Source organism: Phyllopteryx taeniolatus, chromosome 4, assembly GCF_024500385.1.
Source record: "Phyllopteryx taeniolatus isolate TA_2022b chromosome 4, UOR_Ptae_1.2, whole genome shotgun sequence".
Lineage (NCBI taxonomy): Eukaryota > Metazoa > Chordata > Actinopteri > Syngnathiformes > Syngnathidae > Phyllopteryx > Phyllopteryx taeniolatus.
The window spans coordinates 21,621,009-21,638,801 of record NC_084505.1 but is presented as its reverse complement, the minus strand read 5'-3'; the positions used below and the strand labels follow the sequence as shown (position 1 = coordinate 21,638,801).

The 17,793-nt window shown below is 41.8% G+C and overlaps 1 protein-coding gene across 4 annotated transcripts in view; it reads right to left on the bottom strand.

Annotated features, from left to right (window-relative positions):
- Positions 1-17,793, bottom strand: part of LOC133476750 (axin-1-like) — a 36,973-nt gene that overhangs the window by 10,440 nt on the left and 8,740 nt on the right. Inside the window, exons 5-8 of one of the 4 annotated variants that reach the window (XM_061770570.1) lie at positions 15,197-15,281; positions 10,247-10,937; positions 5,402-5,595; positions 3,630-3,776 (exon numbers count right to left, since the gene is read on the bottom strand). In XM_061770570.1, the coding sequence (XP_061626554.1) occupies positions 3,630-3,776; positions 5,402-5,595; positions 10,247-10,867 (962 nt within the window). In that variant the 5' untranslated portion in view covers positions 10,868-10,937; positions 15,197-15,281. Of the gene's footprint in view, positions 1-3,629; positions 3,777-5,401; positions 5,596-10,246; positions 10,938-14,239; positions 14,786-15,196; positions 15,389-17,793 lie in introns of those variants that run through there. The other 3 variants (XM_061770573.1, XM_061770572.1, XM_061770571.1) reach the window with 3 other exon arrangements.

The window sequence follows — 17,793 nt, the reverse complement described above, 5'->3', positions numbered from 1 at the left end:
AAAACGCTACAAATTGGCTAAGGAAACTAGCATCAATGCTAGGCTTGGGCATCGTTTGAATTTGAGCGAGTCCGGTTCCAAACGATTCTCTATTCCGATTCTTTTAGGGGCTGGGTCAAAAAAGTTTGCATGGTTTAAATAAAGGGTATCCAAATTACGAACATCAATTTTCTTAGCAGCCCACAGCATAGACTAAAATGAACATTTGACTTCATGAATTAATGTTTCAGCTAAAATTTAAATAAAGCATTGTTAAAATCTTTCTTTGGGACTGTTTTATCACATCAAATGGTTTATATATATGTGGAAGTTTTAACTTGACTTCCCGTTTTAAGCTTGTAGCCTTTTATTCTGAAGGGTACACACCGGAACTCAGCATTTTGGCATGAAAAGTAACTTCACACGGCACCGGTGATTTAAAAAAAAAAAATTTTAATGCATGGAACCAAATGTTATAAAACGTTGATTCCTTTTCTTACTAACTGATGAGGCACAAGGTTAGTGTTTGTGATAATGTGAGACTTATGTGGATTTTGTCCCAATTCATTGTGATGTAAAGTTTTTACGGTGAAGTCTTAGCTCAATGATAAGCTTTTTTTTTTTTCCTGTCATCGGCTCTTTCGTTGGTTTGAAGACTAAAATAAATGCTAAAAGCCATCAGTGCAAAAGTGCAACCAACCGTTTACCTTGTCAGATGCCTTAATATTGGCATAGATGTACTTTATTGTTTCACTCACCCAATTGACTGAGAGTTGACTTCAGTGAAGCTCCGCGGGGTATAGGCTGAGGCTCGGAGCCCGTCAGACGCTACACATCGTGAAATACGCCTTTCCACAATATTATCTTATTCCAAGTGTTGCACTGAGGCGACTGGAAATTAATTTTAACAAAGACACACTTTTGCTTGCCGCCACCGCCGTTGGGCACAGGGACAGGCATAAACCTCTGTTTATTTGAACCGCTGAAGCAAAAATCTCAGTACGTTAAAAAAAAAAAAAAAAAAAAAAAAAAAAAAAAAAAAGTGGACATAGTTCAAAACGTTGACCTGATTGAGCAAAACCAATGTTATATTTTGATTCAGCACAACAAAATTTTCCTTAATCAATTAAAAAAAAAAAAAAATAATACATTTGTTGTTAACCAGTGTCACAACTTACTATCATACAAGTGACTTGCTGCAGCGACCCCTGACGGGACAAGCCAAAAATCACTTTCCTATACAGTATTTAAACACAAGCAGATGTAACCCATGCAGACAGAGCATACAACAACACTTAGAGGCATATATTCTTTATCCTCTGAGATAAACGCCTGATATTGCAGCTTAGTTGGGGCGGTCTGCTGTTTCATCAACAAATTTACGTGTAGTATGTCTATGTCTTATACCCCCTGGTGGCCAAAGCTCGCACACCAGAAGGCGCAACACAACGTCATTGAATTATCATGATTCAGAAACTAATTATTTTTACATTCTAGTTAATGATGTGACTATGGTATGTTTTTATAAAGTACAATAGTATAAAGCGCTATTTTTCATGTCAAAAAAATTCTAAAAATTTTGGGAAGCTGGAAAAGATTATTGGCATTTCCATTAATTTCATTGCAGAAAGGCAATTTGACAGATGAGTGTTTTGAGTTAAAGGTGAGGTCACATAAATTAACCTCTTAAGTCAAGCTACTACTGTATATTAAAACAATTGCTTTCACTACAATGTTGTTTAAACACAAAAAAACGCAGAACGGTGGAACAGAGTCAACAGGACACAAGGCTCTGAGCTAAACGTCTTCAACATTCAATTGTAGCCTTCAAGTGAAGCAGTGGCGAGTCTAGGTCAAGTACTTTGGGTGGGCTAAGCACGACCTAATTTTGGGGTGTACCCTTCTGAAATTTGATAGAAATTGTTAGACCTTGAAAAAGACAATTTGGTGGACAACACAAAATAGGGCTAGCCTTGCCACTAATAGATGATAATAATAATAATATCTATTTATTCAATACGCTATAAATCTGGTTTATTGTCATTATAGTCAGAAAAGCACAGACTGTGTGAAAGCGCACTTTAGACACAGCATGTCCCGCTTCTGCGATTTCTGTCAGAAAAGAACAAGCGGATAAATTTAATGCCAATTTGCCGTAAAGGCAGGGTACACAAAGCGATAGAGATCCCACATTATTGACACATCAGAAGCTTATCACCTGACATTTGGCAAGAGAACTAGGTTTCACCTTGGAGTGGTCGCAAGTCAATTGCAGTGCACATATAGACAACCATTCACACCTATGGGTAACTTTGTGTCTTCAATGAACCTAACAAGCATGCTCCACAAAGGAGGGAGCAAAGATTCAAACCCTGAACCTCTCAACAGTGAGGCAGACGTGCCAAGCACGATGCCACCATACGGCCTCCAAAGTTATGCATCCTTCATCTTTATCTCCAGTGGTACCTTCATTTACAGGTTTAATTTGTTCTGTGACCAATCTTCTAACTCAATTTACTAGGCTTTATTAAAACGGGATGTTGGCCAGCACAATGAACTCCACAAGTTTCTCTTACCTTCTCACTGTCACAGCAATACAGACGGGTACGGTTTGCTTTAGCGACCATTTCATTATTCTCTTTTCTTTTTCCACACTGCATTTCTTCAACTCGGCATGCTCCTCATGCTCCTTATACAGGTGCCTGATTAAATATGTTGTGTTGAAGCATTTTGTAGACGTTCCCTCACGAGGTACTGCAGTGTTGCACGGACTGCAAATAGGCCATCACGTACGTCATACACCATAAGACAGACAGGGCTAAAAATAAATAAATACATTAAAAAAAAAAAACTAGCTTTTGGACTCAAACATACACAACGGTAGCGGGGGAACGTCCCGGGAATAAACGAGATTGTGTCGGTTTAAATAGCTTAATTCTCAGATCACCGAATGATGACATTACAGACGATCACAAAATATCAGCCGATCAGATCGGTGGAAAGTCTACAATTTACATTTACGTCAAATCAATTTTCCATATTGAAATGAACTGTAATGAGTTAATCCATTCCACCTTCCCCATAAAACACCAAAATATTTTTTTACATGTTTTTAATAACATGACAGTCAATACTGTTAAATTAGTGAACAGACAATTTCTCAATGAACAGTTGTGTTTCTGTGAGCATAGCATGATTATTGCTGCAGCAATAATAGCGCATTGGTGGTACAGTATCAGAATGTAGACACTGGATGTGCGGGGATAGAAGTGACAGTAATATACGATATGAAGATGTCTTTTTCACAAACACCTGTGGGAAAACGCACAGAAACTAAAAGGAAAGGACTCGGCCAGCAAGAAAAAGAGAGGTTTCTCGGTTCACTTGCTTTCGCCTCTTTGCCCCACCCGTACCATAGACCTTTCTGCACTACATGACTCATCCTGCAATACTGCGAGCTTTCCCAATAATTGCAATTATTATCGCACCGTGAAAAAAAAAACGAACCATGAGCTATAGATAACGTAACATCCCTACAAGCAACACTTCGAAACTTATGTGCCTCAACTTAAAACATTTTTTTAAGTTGGGGCACTCTTAAGTGTACCTTGACTTACGAGTATATCACTAAAGATACCGCTGAATCCCACCTGCATTCCCTGGTGTCTTGCTGGCGCCTGCTGGTGGAGGTCCTCTGCGGTACGGTCTGCATTAGCAAGCTGTTGGTCAGCCTTCCCGCCGGCGTGTCTCCGCACTCTTCCTCCTCTTGGTCTGCTTCCCTTTGCCCGTTTTCACACCTGAAAGAAGATGACATTTTTGTCACAATTCAAAACAAGGTGTCTAAAGGACGTGTCGATAGCATTTTTTAGTAAAAACACAAACACCTCCCACTATAATGCAAGTGATATTTAGTAAAAGCTTACACTGTTAACTCCCATACCTGTAAAGCAATTGCCCATAAAGATTCCATCGCATTACCACTGGTGGATGCAGCATTTCATCATCAAGCCACCAGAATTCACTTGTCAATCAACGTAGTCGTGTGGCAAATTACATGGCCATACACAAATACCCCTTAATCCTATGTCAACAACTAAGCCAAACATTATTATAACATTATTTTCAAATGCTAACACTGGTAATGCTGTTAGCTCACACTAATTAGGTTTACAGTGAATCTCCGCTAGTGGGATAGGCATTGAGCGTTGCCGTGTATATAAGCGTAATTGACAGCACTCCATAAAAAGGTTTGAAATTGCCTAAAGATTCTATAAGATGGCTACTTTGGTCTAAATGAAGCATCTCAATACACTTCAAATTATTAATTAGTAAATTCCTTTGCACAAAATGTCCACCAGATGGCATAATTTCATTGGCCTGAGCAACAAAAAGCAGTGAATAGGCCAGTTTTTCAGCAAATAATACAGGATACGTCCACCGTCCCCCCCCCCCCCCCCAAAAAATCTGCAAATAGGCAAATGGGTAACCGCAATTATGCAGGGGTTCACTGTGTCAAATTCCTGTTGTACAGTAAAACACTGAGCATAAAATGGCTCGGTGTGAGGATTATGTCAATTAGATCCACATCTACATTATGCACATCTAAATATGACAACAGAAAAGATTGTTGTCAGCAATCCTGCCAAATTTGAATTATTTTTTTTTTTTTTAAATATTTAAAAAATCAGCACGTATATAAAATGATACTTCAAAGTCATGAAAAAGAAAAGAAATCGGGGTTGTGTGGGTCCACATAACAGAGACAATTCAGTCAAAGTTAATGTTTATCAAACACGGCGGCACACATCATTCAGCCTGTGGCTCACACATGACAGACATTCGAGCACACACTTCCTGCTAGTTTTACACCTGCGTTCCAACATATTCCACTAGCCTAAATAACACAAAATTTATAACACTTGAATATAAATAATGACACCGTAATGTTCTAATAATCGTGGCATCTAGGGAAGATGCATTTTCTGCCTGTTAACATAACTAGCTAGCTAATTGCAAACTGTAGTAGTACAAATGAGCCAAGTAATTATAACTAATTGATGCAAACAAAGGAGCTCTAGTTTTTATACAGTGAGAGAGGGGCGACCTATGCCAGGTTTTAGCCGACCCCCCCCCCCCCCCAAAAAAAAAACTCGGAAAAATTGATAAGGTGAAAAACACTTTTACACTATATCACAAATAAGTACCATATTGTGTTCTCAATCTTTGCACGTTTTCAGCAATTATCTTTAAACGTGTAATGTATTTAGAAACAAATCACTGAATTCACTGTTGTTGTGTGAGTACACACAACCATAAGTATGGAAACATTACAAAGTAAATTTTCCATAGTATGGCCCCTTTAAAGGGAACATTTTGGTTAGAATTTCTAACACTGACACGTGTTGGACACCACCAGTCTTACCTCCACTCCTCGTCTTCCGTCAGTGTGGGCAAGCAGCCTGGCATGGGCTTGGCGGGCCCCGACGACGGGCTCTGGTCGTTGGGGTTCAGCTTGGGACTCTCGCCGCCAGTCCGCGTGTACTCCAAGTACAGGTCCGACTTGAGAAACAGAGGGTAAGTGTTTTCCTCCATCGTGGCCTGGATCTCCGTCTGGGCCTGCGACACAAATGAGATATCATTGTGAATATCAAATACTGTACATCTAAGATGGAACACAATCAGTTTCCGAGAAGCCCGAATTTCGAGATAATTTTTCCAAATATTAATAATGTAAACAAAAAACTGTTCAAGAGTCAAAATTGTTCATAAAAAAAGACACACATGCTCATGTACAAGCGTAAAATGAATTTAACCACAGAGCGTTTTAGTAATTTAGCTGTCGGACAAGAGTAAAAATAAGTTAACCACCATTCATAGCTTTTCACACAAGAGTAAACCACCATTTGTAGCTGTAGTACAAGAGTAAAAAGTAGTGGACCACCATTCAAAGCTGTCATAAAAGTGTAAATGGTTGAAGTGCTCATTCCATCCATCCATTTTCTGTACCACTTATCATCATTAGGGTGGCGGGCGTGGTGGAGCCTATCCAAGCTGACTCTTGAGCGAGAGGCAGAGTACACCCTGAACTGGTCGCCAGCACTGACTTGTGCCCCCCATAGGGCTGCATTGCCAGCCAATATAATATATATATATATATATATATACATAACCATTCGCAGTCACATTCACACCTAGGGGGAATTTTGAGTCTTCAATAAGCCCCCAGGCATGTTTTTGGCATGTGGGAGGAAACCAGAATAAACCCTCGCAGGCAAGGGGAGAACATGCAAACTCCACACGCGTGAGGCCAGATTTTAACCCGGGTCTTCAGAACTGTGAGGCAAATGTGCTAACCAGTTGGTCACCGTGACGCCCCTCATTCCATGCTTTTTAGAATGTTCCACAAGGATGGCAGCAAGTTGTCATGTCACATTGATGATTTTTGTGGAGTTGTGTGAACAGGTTTTTTTTTGGGCAGCCGTTGCCCAATGGTTAAGATCATTGCCTGCCACCGTGGGGGACCTAGGTTCAAGACCCCCAACTGGACCATCGGCCAACATCCCCCGGACTCACGGCTGTGGTGTCCTTGAGCAAGACACTGATACTCCGAAATGCTCCCCGGGCGCTTCAGCTGCCCCCTGCTCCAGTGTGTTCCACTAACATGTGTATGTGTTCACTGTGATGGGTAAAATGCAGAGAACAAATTTCGTGTGCATGCATGCATGTTCGTGACAATAAAAGGTGATTCTTCTTCTTCTTTAGGCCTGTCACGATAAAACAATTTCAGCAACAAGCATGATTACCGCACCACTGAATGAGGGGGGACAGAGTAGAGCCAGCAAGTATGGGGGGGGGGGGATAACTTAAGGAAATTCCCTTAACCGGGCACCGCCACTTAATTTCAGCCCGCCCCTGGTTCTAAAAGCTCTGAAATCATGAAAACTTTTATTTGACCGGCTGTACCTGTACTCTACACCAGTGTTTCTCAACCAGGGGTCTGTGGACTCTTAGTGGTCTGTGGTGTAATTGCAAGGGGTCTGTGAAAACAACATTTCTTTGTAAAAAGATCCTATGACATTTATAGAAGTAGGATTATTTCACTCAAATGTCAGACCTTTAGCTACCTAAGCTACAGAGGGTAAGAAGTAGACCCGTCAAGATAATTCGACTTGTTGTTCAATAAATAAAATGGACACGATAGTTTTTACGGACTTGATAAATTGTCATTGTTGTGGTGAGCCGGTGTGTAGATCACACAGTGTGCTGACAGACTTGGACGGCTGTGTCATTAGTCGCTACTGGGCTCATGGGAGGCCGGCGGACCAGTATACTCCTGAATGTGTAGGCTCCATCCAATACTTCACAGCCTTGCTCCGTGTGCAGCGCACAGATTCACACAACAGGCACACTGAAAGGAAAGTTAACTGTTTATTATGTAATATATGTAAGCCAGTGATTTAAGGAGCTAAACAGCTCGCCCCACCACAGCAACATCATTTAAAACGTCAGCACTTCGGTCTGAGTTGTTGTGTTAGTCCCCAATAAACTCGCAGGGGAAAGTTAACTGTTTATTATGTTCGCTAGCCCCCGAGCTAAGGCGCTAGCGAGCTAAGGAGCTAAACAGCTTGCTCCACCGCGGTGAAGTCATTTAAAACGCCGCTCTCTGAGTTATTTTGTGTGTTAGTCCTCAATTAGCACAAATACAGGAAGGTTAACTGTTTCATAACCTCAGTGTCACACTTCACTTTATTGAGCCAGTAGTAGGGTTTATGCCAAGGATGGGGCGGGACTTCTAGCAAAATATTTGTCCCATGGGCAGGACCTCCAGGTCTCATAGTCACAATGGAATCAGGATAACATTTTTGTAACACCTTCTGCCAGTAAATGAAATAGCATTCTCCCGAAGTAAATTAAAACATAAGAAAAATTTCAACGAACAAAAAGCACTCATCGATGTGTGCTTTGTATAAATGTTTTTTTTTTTTTTAACGTGCCTTTGTGTGAAGCTTCTATAGTATTAGCCCTTGTGAACAGCAAGCCACACAGCACACGGCACCGCTCAGCGAAGCATACGTCGGCGAAAATGAAGAGCAATGAGGAAAACACTATGCCAAATGAAAAATATCACAGCACATTGCCTATTATTCTATTTTGGAGCTTCTGGATGATCAAAGGCTGGCTTGAAGCCAGTCAGTCACAAAGAGTTGAGCCATGCTATTTAGTCACGTATGACATAAATCAGGGCCACAGCTAAGTGTTGACGTTTGGGGTTGCTTAATGGGGGCTGATGGAAAATAAATGTGCCCAAAAATGTAATGCCGAATATTTGCTTAAGGGACTAGGACAATAAAACTTTGCCATAAACACATAACACCAAATATTTTTCAGCCCCCCTAAAATCTTGAGAAGTTTTTAGGGGGCTGAAGCCTGAAAATAGGCCTAGCGACGCCACTGACATCTTTTTTCAACTCTGCATCTCCGTCCTTTTCTGGGTGTGTGTACTGTCCCAAGTTTTAACGCAATGTTACACAGGATGGGCACATACAATTGCTAAACTCTCATGGCGAGTTAAGTAAAACAGTGATTCTTGTGCAGTTGCTAGCTTTCCAAAAACGAACAGTTTTTGTTTTATTTTACGTTCCTCAGTATTGCATTTGTTAGCATTCCACAAACAAAGCGCAAACCCCTCTTTTAAATACAGGATACGAGTTCCAAATGTTTAGTGTGCAAAAGCACGGAGACGACAAGCCTGGCCAACCAGCTCCTTCTTGCTCGCTGTCCCTAATCAAGTGGCCAGCCCCACAGATACAAAAAAGATCTTTCTACTTGAAATCACCACAAAAGGAGGAATAAAACAAGACTGTTTTGTTTATGTAGTTTGCTTAGCTTAAAGACAAAATGAAATAACTGTGTCGTCATCTCTTGTAGTTTTGACCAAAGAATGAGTGGGCTAACATTAATAGTTACGTTAGCTACGCATGAGACGATCGGTCCATATTGAACTCAGGTATTGACGTGGATGAAAATGCTTAAATGACATGACTCAACTCGTTGGGCGAAATTATTGGTATGCGTTGAGTGAATTGTAAATAATAAAGTCATTTGGCGTAGAGATCAACGGACCGGAAGAGGCGGGGCGGGGTCAGTCCTTAAAACAGGAAGTCCGTGGCATAACTCCCGTTGACTACAGCGAACATTAACATATAATTGATTGACAGGTGACAGGCTCGTCTTCAGTGGACCAACCGCAGTCTTGCAGTCTTATTTTTTTATGAACACAGAGGCATTAAAAAACCAACGACATTATCACTTATCATAATAGTTTTGGGGAAAAAAACTATTGTCTTAAAAAAGTCCTAGTAACAGGACTTTTTTTTCTCTAATTCCATCTGTTTCACAAGTGTAATTCATCGCATTTTAATAAGAGATCTCGCTCCCATTCACGTTGTTTAAAGGTCCCATATGTTGGCTATTTAGAGCTCCATAGAGTGACTCTCGAACAGGGACTTAGTAAAAAAAAAAAAAAATGTCAATTTTAATAATAATAATAAAAACACCTTGATTTTGTCATACGAGTATCCAGAAAAGGCCCCGCCGACACCAACTTCTGTTTGACCCAGTTTTGTATCCGCTTTGTACATATTTGGCTCAGACTGCCCCCTTCCTCTCGAAAATATGCAGGGGGGGCGCAGGACACCAAAAAGTTTGAGAACCACTGCTTTATGTTTTTGGCTTTTCAGAGAGTCTTTTGAGTAGGTGAAACTTCATAGATAATAAAAAAATCATGACACTGACAAGACAAGATGCAGCCATTTGTCAGGTCTGAATGTCGTAACCCTCATGAAATGGAGCTGACCGGTGAAGGCAACGGTTAAGGAGAAGACATTGAGGCGAAGCACGGGTATTCAGTTGAATACGGGTATAGCCGTGCCATATTAATGCAAAGCTCACGATACTGTGATTTAAATGTCACTCCTTTTTTTTTGTTTTAACTCTCCAGCTTTTCTCAAGACACAGTTCTGCTCCGCAATGGCTGGACAAATTCACTTGGCTCAGATATACTATGAAAGGTGTGCTATGTAATATATGTTAGATGCATGATGGCCTCACACAGAAGTCACTTGCTTGCAACATATGCAATGGTCAAAATGGTACCACCTCTGCTCTAGATCAGAACCTCTGCCTCGATGGAAAGACCCTGATTTAAACCCTCTACTAGCCAAGTAAGTCAACATTCATCGGTGCAACGTTTGTGTGAAAAATGTACCTGCTCAAACATGGCGGGGTCAGGATGCGGCCTTCCCACGCAGTCTCGTATGAAGCTCTTGGTAGCCGGCTTAATCTGCTTGGAGACGATGCCGCCGCCATCCATGATGTACTTCCTGTAGATAGCCTTGGCAAGCTTGACCCTCTTCTCCGGGCTTGTCTTACGGAATCCCGAGCAGGCGAACCAGAAGTCCAGCAGGTCGGCGCAGCTTTCCTGGCAGAGGAAGTTGCGAAACAGCTGGATGCCCTCCTGGTCGTCCAGCAGCGAGTGAAGCGACTCAGCCCACTTCAGGTAGGGCGGCGTGGGTGAGGCCGAGCCCTCTGGTTCGTAGCCCAGGTCCAGGTCAGGGCGACGGGGGGTCGCGGATGACGACGAGGAGGGCGCGTAACCAGAGGAGTCGGCTATCTTGGCGGTTAAGGAGAGCGGAAACCCGAAAGTTTGCGAGAGTGCGCCGGGACGGGTGGCCGCTGACTTCACGGGCATCTCCACGTCTGAGCCCTCCTCGCCAGGGACCGGCGGCCGCGGCGCATCCTCTGTGAAATGGGCCGGGCCGCTCAGCGGGGCAGCCACGCCGCCACCACCTCTGAAGCCGATCCCATGTAAGTCCCTGACAACGCTCATGTCTCTGGTTGCGCACAGCGGAGGTCACACTTGCCCCTGTAGCGATGATTTTGCAAACAAACAATTCACCCTGCAAAAAGGGAGACAAAAATAGCGGTTGGTGTCACAAAGGAAATCATGGGGGAGGGAGGGCGTCAAGTCTATTATTACGGCGAGACACCCAGAGAGCACATTATTAACCCTAGGTTATGTTGTGGGTCAAACAAAAGAAAAAAATTACAAATCGAGTGCTACCTCAACTTACGAGTACTGGGGTAATCGTAGTTACGAATTTTTACAGATACGAGTCGTTGCTGGGCAGATTTTTTTTGCCTTGACTTGCGAGCAATGACTTAATTTGAGTGTGCGCTTCTCACCAGCCACCTACAATTAAAGTTAAACCTCTTAGTGGAACCACAGTTCACTAACAAATCGGTTTAAAGACAAATTTTCTGACAAATATTCCTGGGGTCACGAAATCCTCACGCAATGCTAACTTGTATTTTTTCGCACACATCGTAAACATTATTCATTCCGCATGTCATGTGTTTCAGGTATATTTGTTCTTTTGCTATAAATTAGCCTGTAGTATGGTTTCCCAAAAATTCTAATATTCAAGTGATTGTGCTATTAAGAAGCTGAGGTTTTTGGAACTTAAGTTTTGCTAAAGAAAGACAAACAGCAGCTGCTTTGGATGGTGGACGGTGGGGAGAGAGAGTGGCGTGTCCGCCTCACGGGGTAAACGGCACTCACTCAGCCACGCCGGTTAAAGGCACAACACATGGACATATACTACCGGGCGTGTGTGAGACTTTTGACCTAATTAGACTACAATAAAACCACTTCATTTCTTTATATTCTCAATTATATTCCCCCCATCTGCGATTGGCTGGTAAGCATTTCAGGGTGTACCCCGCCTCTTGCCCGAAGATAGCTGTGATATCCTCCAGCACGCCCGCGACCCGAGTGAGGAGAAGTGGTACGGAAAATGGATGGATGGATATTCCCCCCCCCATTTTTTCTGGGGTGGGGGTGGGACATTTCCAGTCATGTCAATGGCCAGACTTGATTTGAGATACAAGTGATTTGAGTTACGAAAGTGGACACAAATCAAAATAATCTTATAAGTCAAGGCAACAAGTTAAAAGTAGTTGTTCACTACCTACAGTAATTGCAATTTTTTTCTATAGAACATAAAGTATTAACAAACAAAAAAAGCACCTATTTTCAGCTATCCATTTAATTTTTTGCTCTTTCTGTAAAACCCTAAGATGTCACCTGAGGAAAAAGTAAACCTCCTGGATAGGGGTGCTGCACAATGAATCAAATTTCAATCGTGATTACGACTTTGGCTGTCATGATTAAATTAGCCTGATCGTCAACAATTTTTCCATTTAAAATGAAGGGTCTGCTGCATATGAAATTAAAACACTTTCTCAACAAGTAGTCATCCAACCACCAGGGCGCGAATGCATGGTTAAGGCTTCATTAATCTGCCTAAACGCGAGCACAATGCACATGCTGCAGTGGGATCCTAAGTACTAGTCAGTCACTCGGTGGAATAAGTAGCGAGCACGTCATGCAGAGAGAATAAAGTACAGTAAACATTGGGGATGGTAGTGAGATGCTAGTGCCTTGAAAAGGGATCAACATCCGTTGTCTGGACGTTTCAATTCACGGCAGGTGACATTAAGCACGAAGTCATATGCATAGAGTGCAGCAGAGTAGTCTGCCCTGCGAGCTAACAAATAATCTGTTCAAATATCAGAAGAAAATCGCAGAAAACATTACCAAATCTCAAAGTACTAGACAAAAAATAAGTGATCCTCTAGTGCAATTATTTCTCCAAAGTGGTATTACCGACACTGTATGAAAAACGGCTGCAGTCAGGCCAACATCCAGTCAAAAAGACAAAGTCAAGCCACCCGCCACAACGATTGTTCCTATTATGCATTACGGCAGGGGTGTCAAACCCATTTTTATCACGGGCCACATCGTAGTTAGACTTCCCTCGGAGGGCCGCTACGACTGTGAACCCATATAAATGAAGGATTACCTCATATCCTGTAATTACATACAGTATACACAACACATTGACGAATAACCAGTTTTGAAATCAGAAGCCTATAAAAACATCGACTATTACATTTCTTTTCACAGTGGGATTGGTAACAAAAAAAATGCTTGCAAATATCTCAAAAGGTATTACACCAGAACACAATGAGCAATTTTGATTTGCTTTCGCAGGCCACATAAAATTATGTGGCGGGCCGGATCTGGCCCCCGGGCCACCAGTTTGACACCTGTGCATTACGGTAACACGCCGGAGTCTGGCCTGACCATATTGAAAAACGCCAGGGGTAAATCACAACTTTCGAGTTCTTTGCAGTTTGGGACAATAACTGACCTATTGTCAAGCAGAACAACGGCGCCATACCTGGCCTAGACAATTCACTATATTGACAGGGATTTTCAAATGAAAAGCCTTGAAGCCGAATGTTATGGTTTGTTTTATGAGTAAACTGCCTTTGCTTCCATAGAGTTCCGCTTCATGATTGCACTCTGTAATAGCATATTTATTCAGTTAGCCCTTGTAAACTTCAAATTCTTTGATACTTTTTTTAAAATCTTATTATATTCTTATTTAAAGTTTAATTTTGCACTGAAAACAGTTTACATATCATTTGTTGAAAAGTAGGACCAAAAAATGCAGATATTTTCGTTTTTTGTTTGTTTTGTATTTAAATAGATAACGTGAATTCTTCTGTCTCTCTATCTTCTATTTATCTATCTCCAACTACCTCTCTTTTTTATGTAAATCTTTTTTCAAAGGCCAACAACAAAACAACGCAAAAAAAAATCTATCAATAAAAACCTCCAACTATTAACAGTCCCTGCCTAGGAGTTGATAAAGGGCGTACAAAATTGTTTTAAATTATGTTATATTCTTTGTTACAGATGTTGCTCCACACACGACAAACAGGTCTGTCTTTTACTTTAGTGAACAGATAATCTGCCTCCCACCTGTCTTGGAAGTAAACTGTTTTCCATCTTTTGTTTGGCCATTTTTGGTAAGGGGAAGTGTAAATTTGCTCGAAGAGAATGGTAGCATAGTTGCTAACGCCTGCAACAGAAAGGGAAGGGGCGCTCGCCGGTCTAGACTGATGGGCCAACACACTAGCAAAGCATTCTGGGAATTGTAATATTCGTGGCGCATGTGCGATATACTGGCGGGCCAGCTCTAATACACATTTAATATGGTCTTGCGGGCCAAACATAATTACATCGTGGGCCAAGTTTGGGCCCCGGGCCGGAGTTTGACATATATGTGCTAACCAGTCGTCACCGTGCCGCCATGTAAATCAATTAATCTTTGAAATTTAACACACATACCTAGTTAATACCCCTAGAAGAGTCCAGGCTCTCCCGTAGAATATGGCTTAAATAACAATACTGCATATACATCGGAAAGTGAGAGCATTGGGATAAAGCTAGTTTGAGGTTGTTTTAGCCTTTTTAAGTGTGTATTTTTGTAATTGTTTTTATTTATGGCTAGCCATGCAGTGGGTTGCACTGCCCTGAGTAACATTAGGGATAATACTGGAATTAATAAAAAAAAAAATACTGGAATTAATTTAAAAAAATAGCCGGAATCCTGAGCAAACAATAGTACAGTTTCCTTCTAGCCAACGGTGACAGTTAGCTACTGTTAGCAAAAGTTTGCTAGCGGCGCGCGTTCTACAGACTGCCACCGCCTAAATTCGAATATCGGGTACAAAAATAAAAGTTAACAGAAATCTTCTTTTGAAGTAATAACCTGTTGAAATCAACAAAAACGCGTCGAGAGTAAGTTCAGCGAATTTGCTAACAGGCTAGCTCTAGTTAGCACGGAGGCTAGGTGGCTAACTAGCCTTGAAACTGTGCCCACCAACCACCAGTGAGCGTGCCAATGCTTTGAAGTGAGAATCTCATTCATCTTGGGCCTTGCGAGAGGGGCGGTGTGCTTGTGGGGGATGGGGGAACTACAGCAACAAACTCCACAACTACATAAAACGGCCCGAGCGAGAACCAAAATCCAGCCGCCCCCCCCTCCTCCATCACCACCGCGATGCTACTTTCACGGCAACTGATTTTTATTTGTTAAAAAAAAAATAAAAAAAAAATAAAAACATCTTAAAAAAGTGTTCAAACTTGCTCGCGATGCAAACAAAAACAAGAAAGCGGAGGGGCACGTTTTCCACTCAGCCTGCTAGCATGTTAGCCACTTTAGCATGCTAGTTAGCATTAGCTCCCCCTACACACACACACACACACACAGTTTCTCGCTCCACACACAAAAAAAAGTCTTACCGTCTCTGATATGCCGATCCCCGTGTCGTGCCGCATTGGGGATACTGGCGCCGAGGGTGTACTCCACAAGGCGACATAAGGAAGGCTTCATTGGCGTGAATGTCGGGGGGGAAAAGAAGAAGAAATGAAGCCGACGTCTTTGCCCCCCCCCCCTCTCAACTCAACTCCCCATGGTGGCAGAGTGGCTCCACGGCAATAATACGAGAGTGTGAGAGTGAGAGTGAGAGAGAGAGAGAAGAGAAGAGAAGAGAAGAGAGGAGAGAGAGACGCGTGCTTGTGTGCGTTTGTAGTTAAATGTTTTTTGATATACCAGGGGCTTCATTTTTCTTTTTGGGATTGATCTCTAATAATTGAATTAAAGGTGTCACAATTAGTCGACTAATCAACAGCTAATTGATGATCAAATTCATTAACTATTTTGATCATCGATCAATCGTTTAGAGCAGTTGCTATCAAACATTTTAAATCAAGTGCCACCTAAAAAAAGATTAGCTCTCCAAGTACCACCATTATGATTAACATTAAAAATACAGTACTGTAGTAGACATAAGTGTTCACCAAAAACCAAAGCAGTGGTTTTATTCTGAAAAAGTGTATATAATATGTTGTCAGCCCTTGACAATCATTTGTACCTCCCTTCATTTTCTTGGCATGGGTCGATAAAATATTTTCATTCATCGTGTTAATCTATTTGACATTTTTCAATATTTTTGTGAGTAGATTTTCTTTTTTTAGATGTATTTCTTTAACAGAGCTTGAGAGGATGCCGCAACGAACCAGCCACTCGCAATATCACCTGGAGCCACGGCTGTGGTGTCCTTGAGCAAGACACCGATGTCCCCTCCAAAAGAATTGGAACTGCAAGGTTAATTCCTTTGTTTTTGTTGTATACTGAAGACAGTTGGGTTTCAGAAAAAAAGATGAATATGAGACAAAAATTCTGAATTCCAGGTTTTATTTCATTGTATTTACATCTGTATGTGTTAAACATTGTTTGTTTATATGTGCCCTGCGATTGGCTGGCGACCAGTTCGGGGTGTACCCCGCCTCTCGCCTGAAGATAGCTGGGATAGGCTCCAGCACGCCCGCGACCCGCGTGAGGATAAAGCAGTACGGAAAATGGATGGATGGATGGATGTGTTAAACAACTCAGGACAGTGTACCTTTTGTTTGAAGCCACCCACTTTTCAAGTAAGCAAAAGTATTGGAACATGTGACTGATGGGTGTTTCAAGTTGCTCAGGTGTTGCCTTTTAGATTGATCGCTTAAACATTAGCTAGTGCTTGTTTTTGGCTTTGGGTTTCACCTGTGAAAACTGCATTTGCTGTTAAGCAAATATGAAGACCAGAGAGCAAACCATTTTGAAGCTGAGAGAAGAGGGAATATCAATCAGAGCTATTGCACAAACATTGGGCATATAGCCAATACAACAATTTGGAATTTCCTGAAAATGAAAGAAACTACTGGTGTACTGAACAACAGACATGGAACAGGTCGGCTATGGGTCTCAACAGCAGTTGATGACAGAAACATTATGAGAGCTGTGAAGAAACACAAAGACAACAATCAGTGACATGACTGCCAACCTCCACAGGGCAAGGGTGAAGGTATCACAATCCACTGTTCGAAGAAGACTTTGAGAAAAGAAATATACAGGCCATACCACAAGATGCAAACCACTCATCAGCAAAAAGAATCGCAAGGCCAGGTTGGATTTTGCTAAGAAGTACAGAGATGAGCCACAAAAGTTTTGGAACAATGTTTTATGTACTGATGAGACCAAGATTAACCTCTACCACAGTGATGGAAAGGCCAAAGTATGGAGAAAGAAAGCATCTGCTTGTGATCCAAAACACACAAGCTCCTCTGTGAAGCATGGTGGAGGTAATGTCATGGCTTGGGCTTTTTGCATGGCTGCTTCTGGAACAGGCTCACTAGTCTTTATTGATGATGTGACTCATGATGCTAGCAGCAGAATTCATTCTGAAGTGTACAAAACCATTTTGTTTGCCAATTTACAGAAAAATGCATCCAAACTAATCGGGAGAAGCTTCATCATGCAACAAGACAATGACCTAAAACACACTGCCAACACAACAAAGGTCTTCATCAGGAGGAAAACATGGAAGGTTTTAGACTGGCCAAGTCAATCACTGGATCTTAACCCAATAGAGCATGTATTTTACCTCCTGAAGGGAGAAACCACCAGAAACAAGAACTGAAAGGCTGCAGTAAAGGCCAGGAAAAGCAACAGTCTGGTGAAGTCAATGGGTCGCAGGCTTGATGCAGTTATTGCAAGTAAGGCTTATGCCACCAAATATCAAATGTTATTCACTTTAAATTCATCTAACAATGTCTGTTCTAATACTTTTGCTCACTTGAAAAGTGGGTGGCTTCAAACAAAAGTTGCTCTGCCCTGAGTTGTTTAACAGATCTCGATGTAAATAGCATGAAATAAACGCTCGAATTCTGAACTTTTGTCTCATTCATCTTTTGATCTGACACCCAAATGTCTTCAGTATACAACAAAAACAAAGGGTTTGACCTTGCCATTCCAAGACTTTTGGAGCGGACTGTAAGTAGCCCCCTGCTCCAGC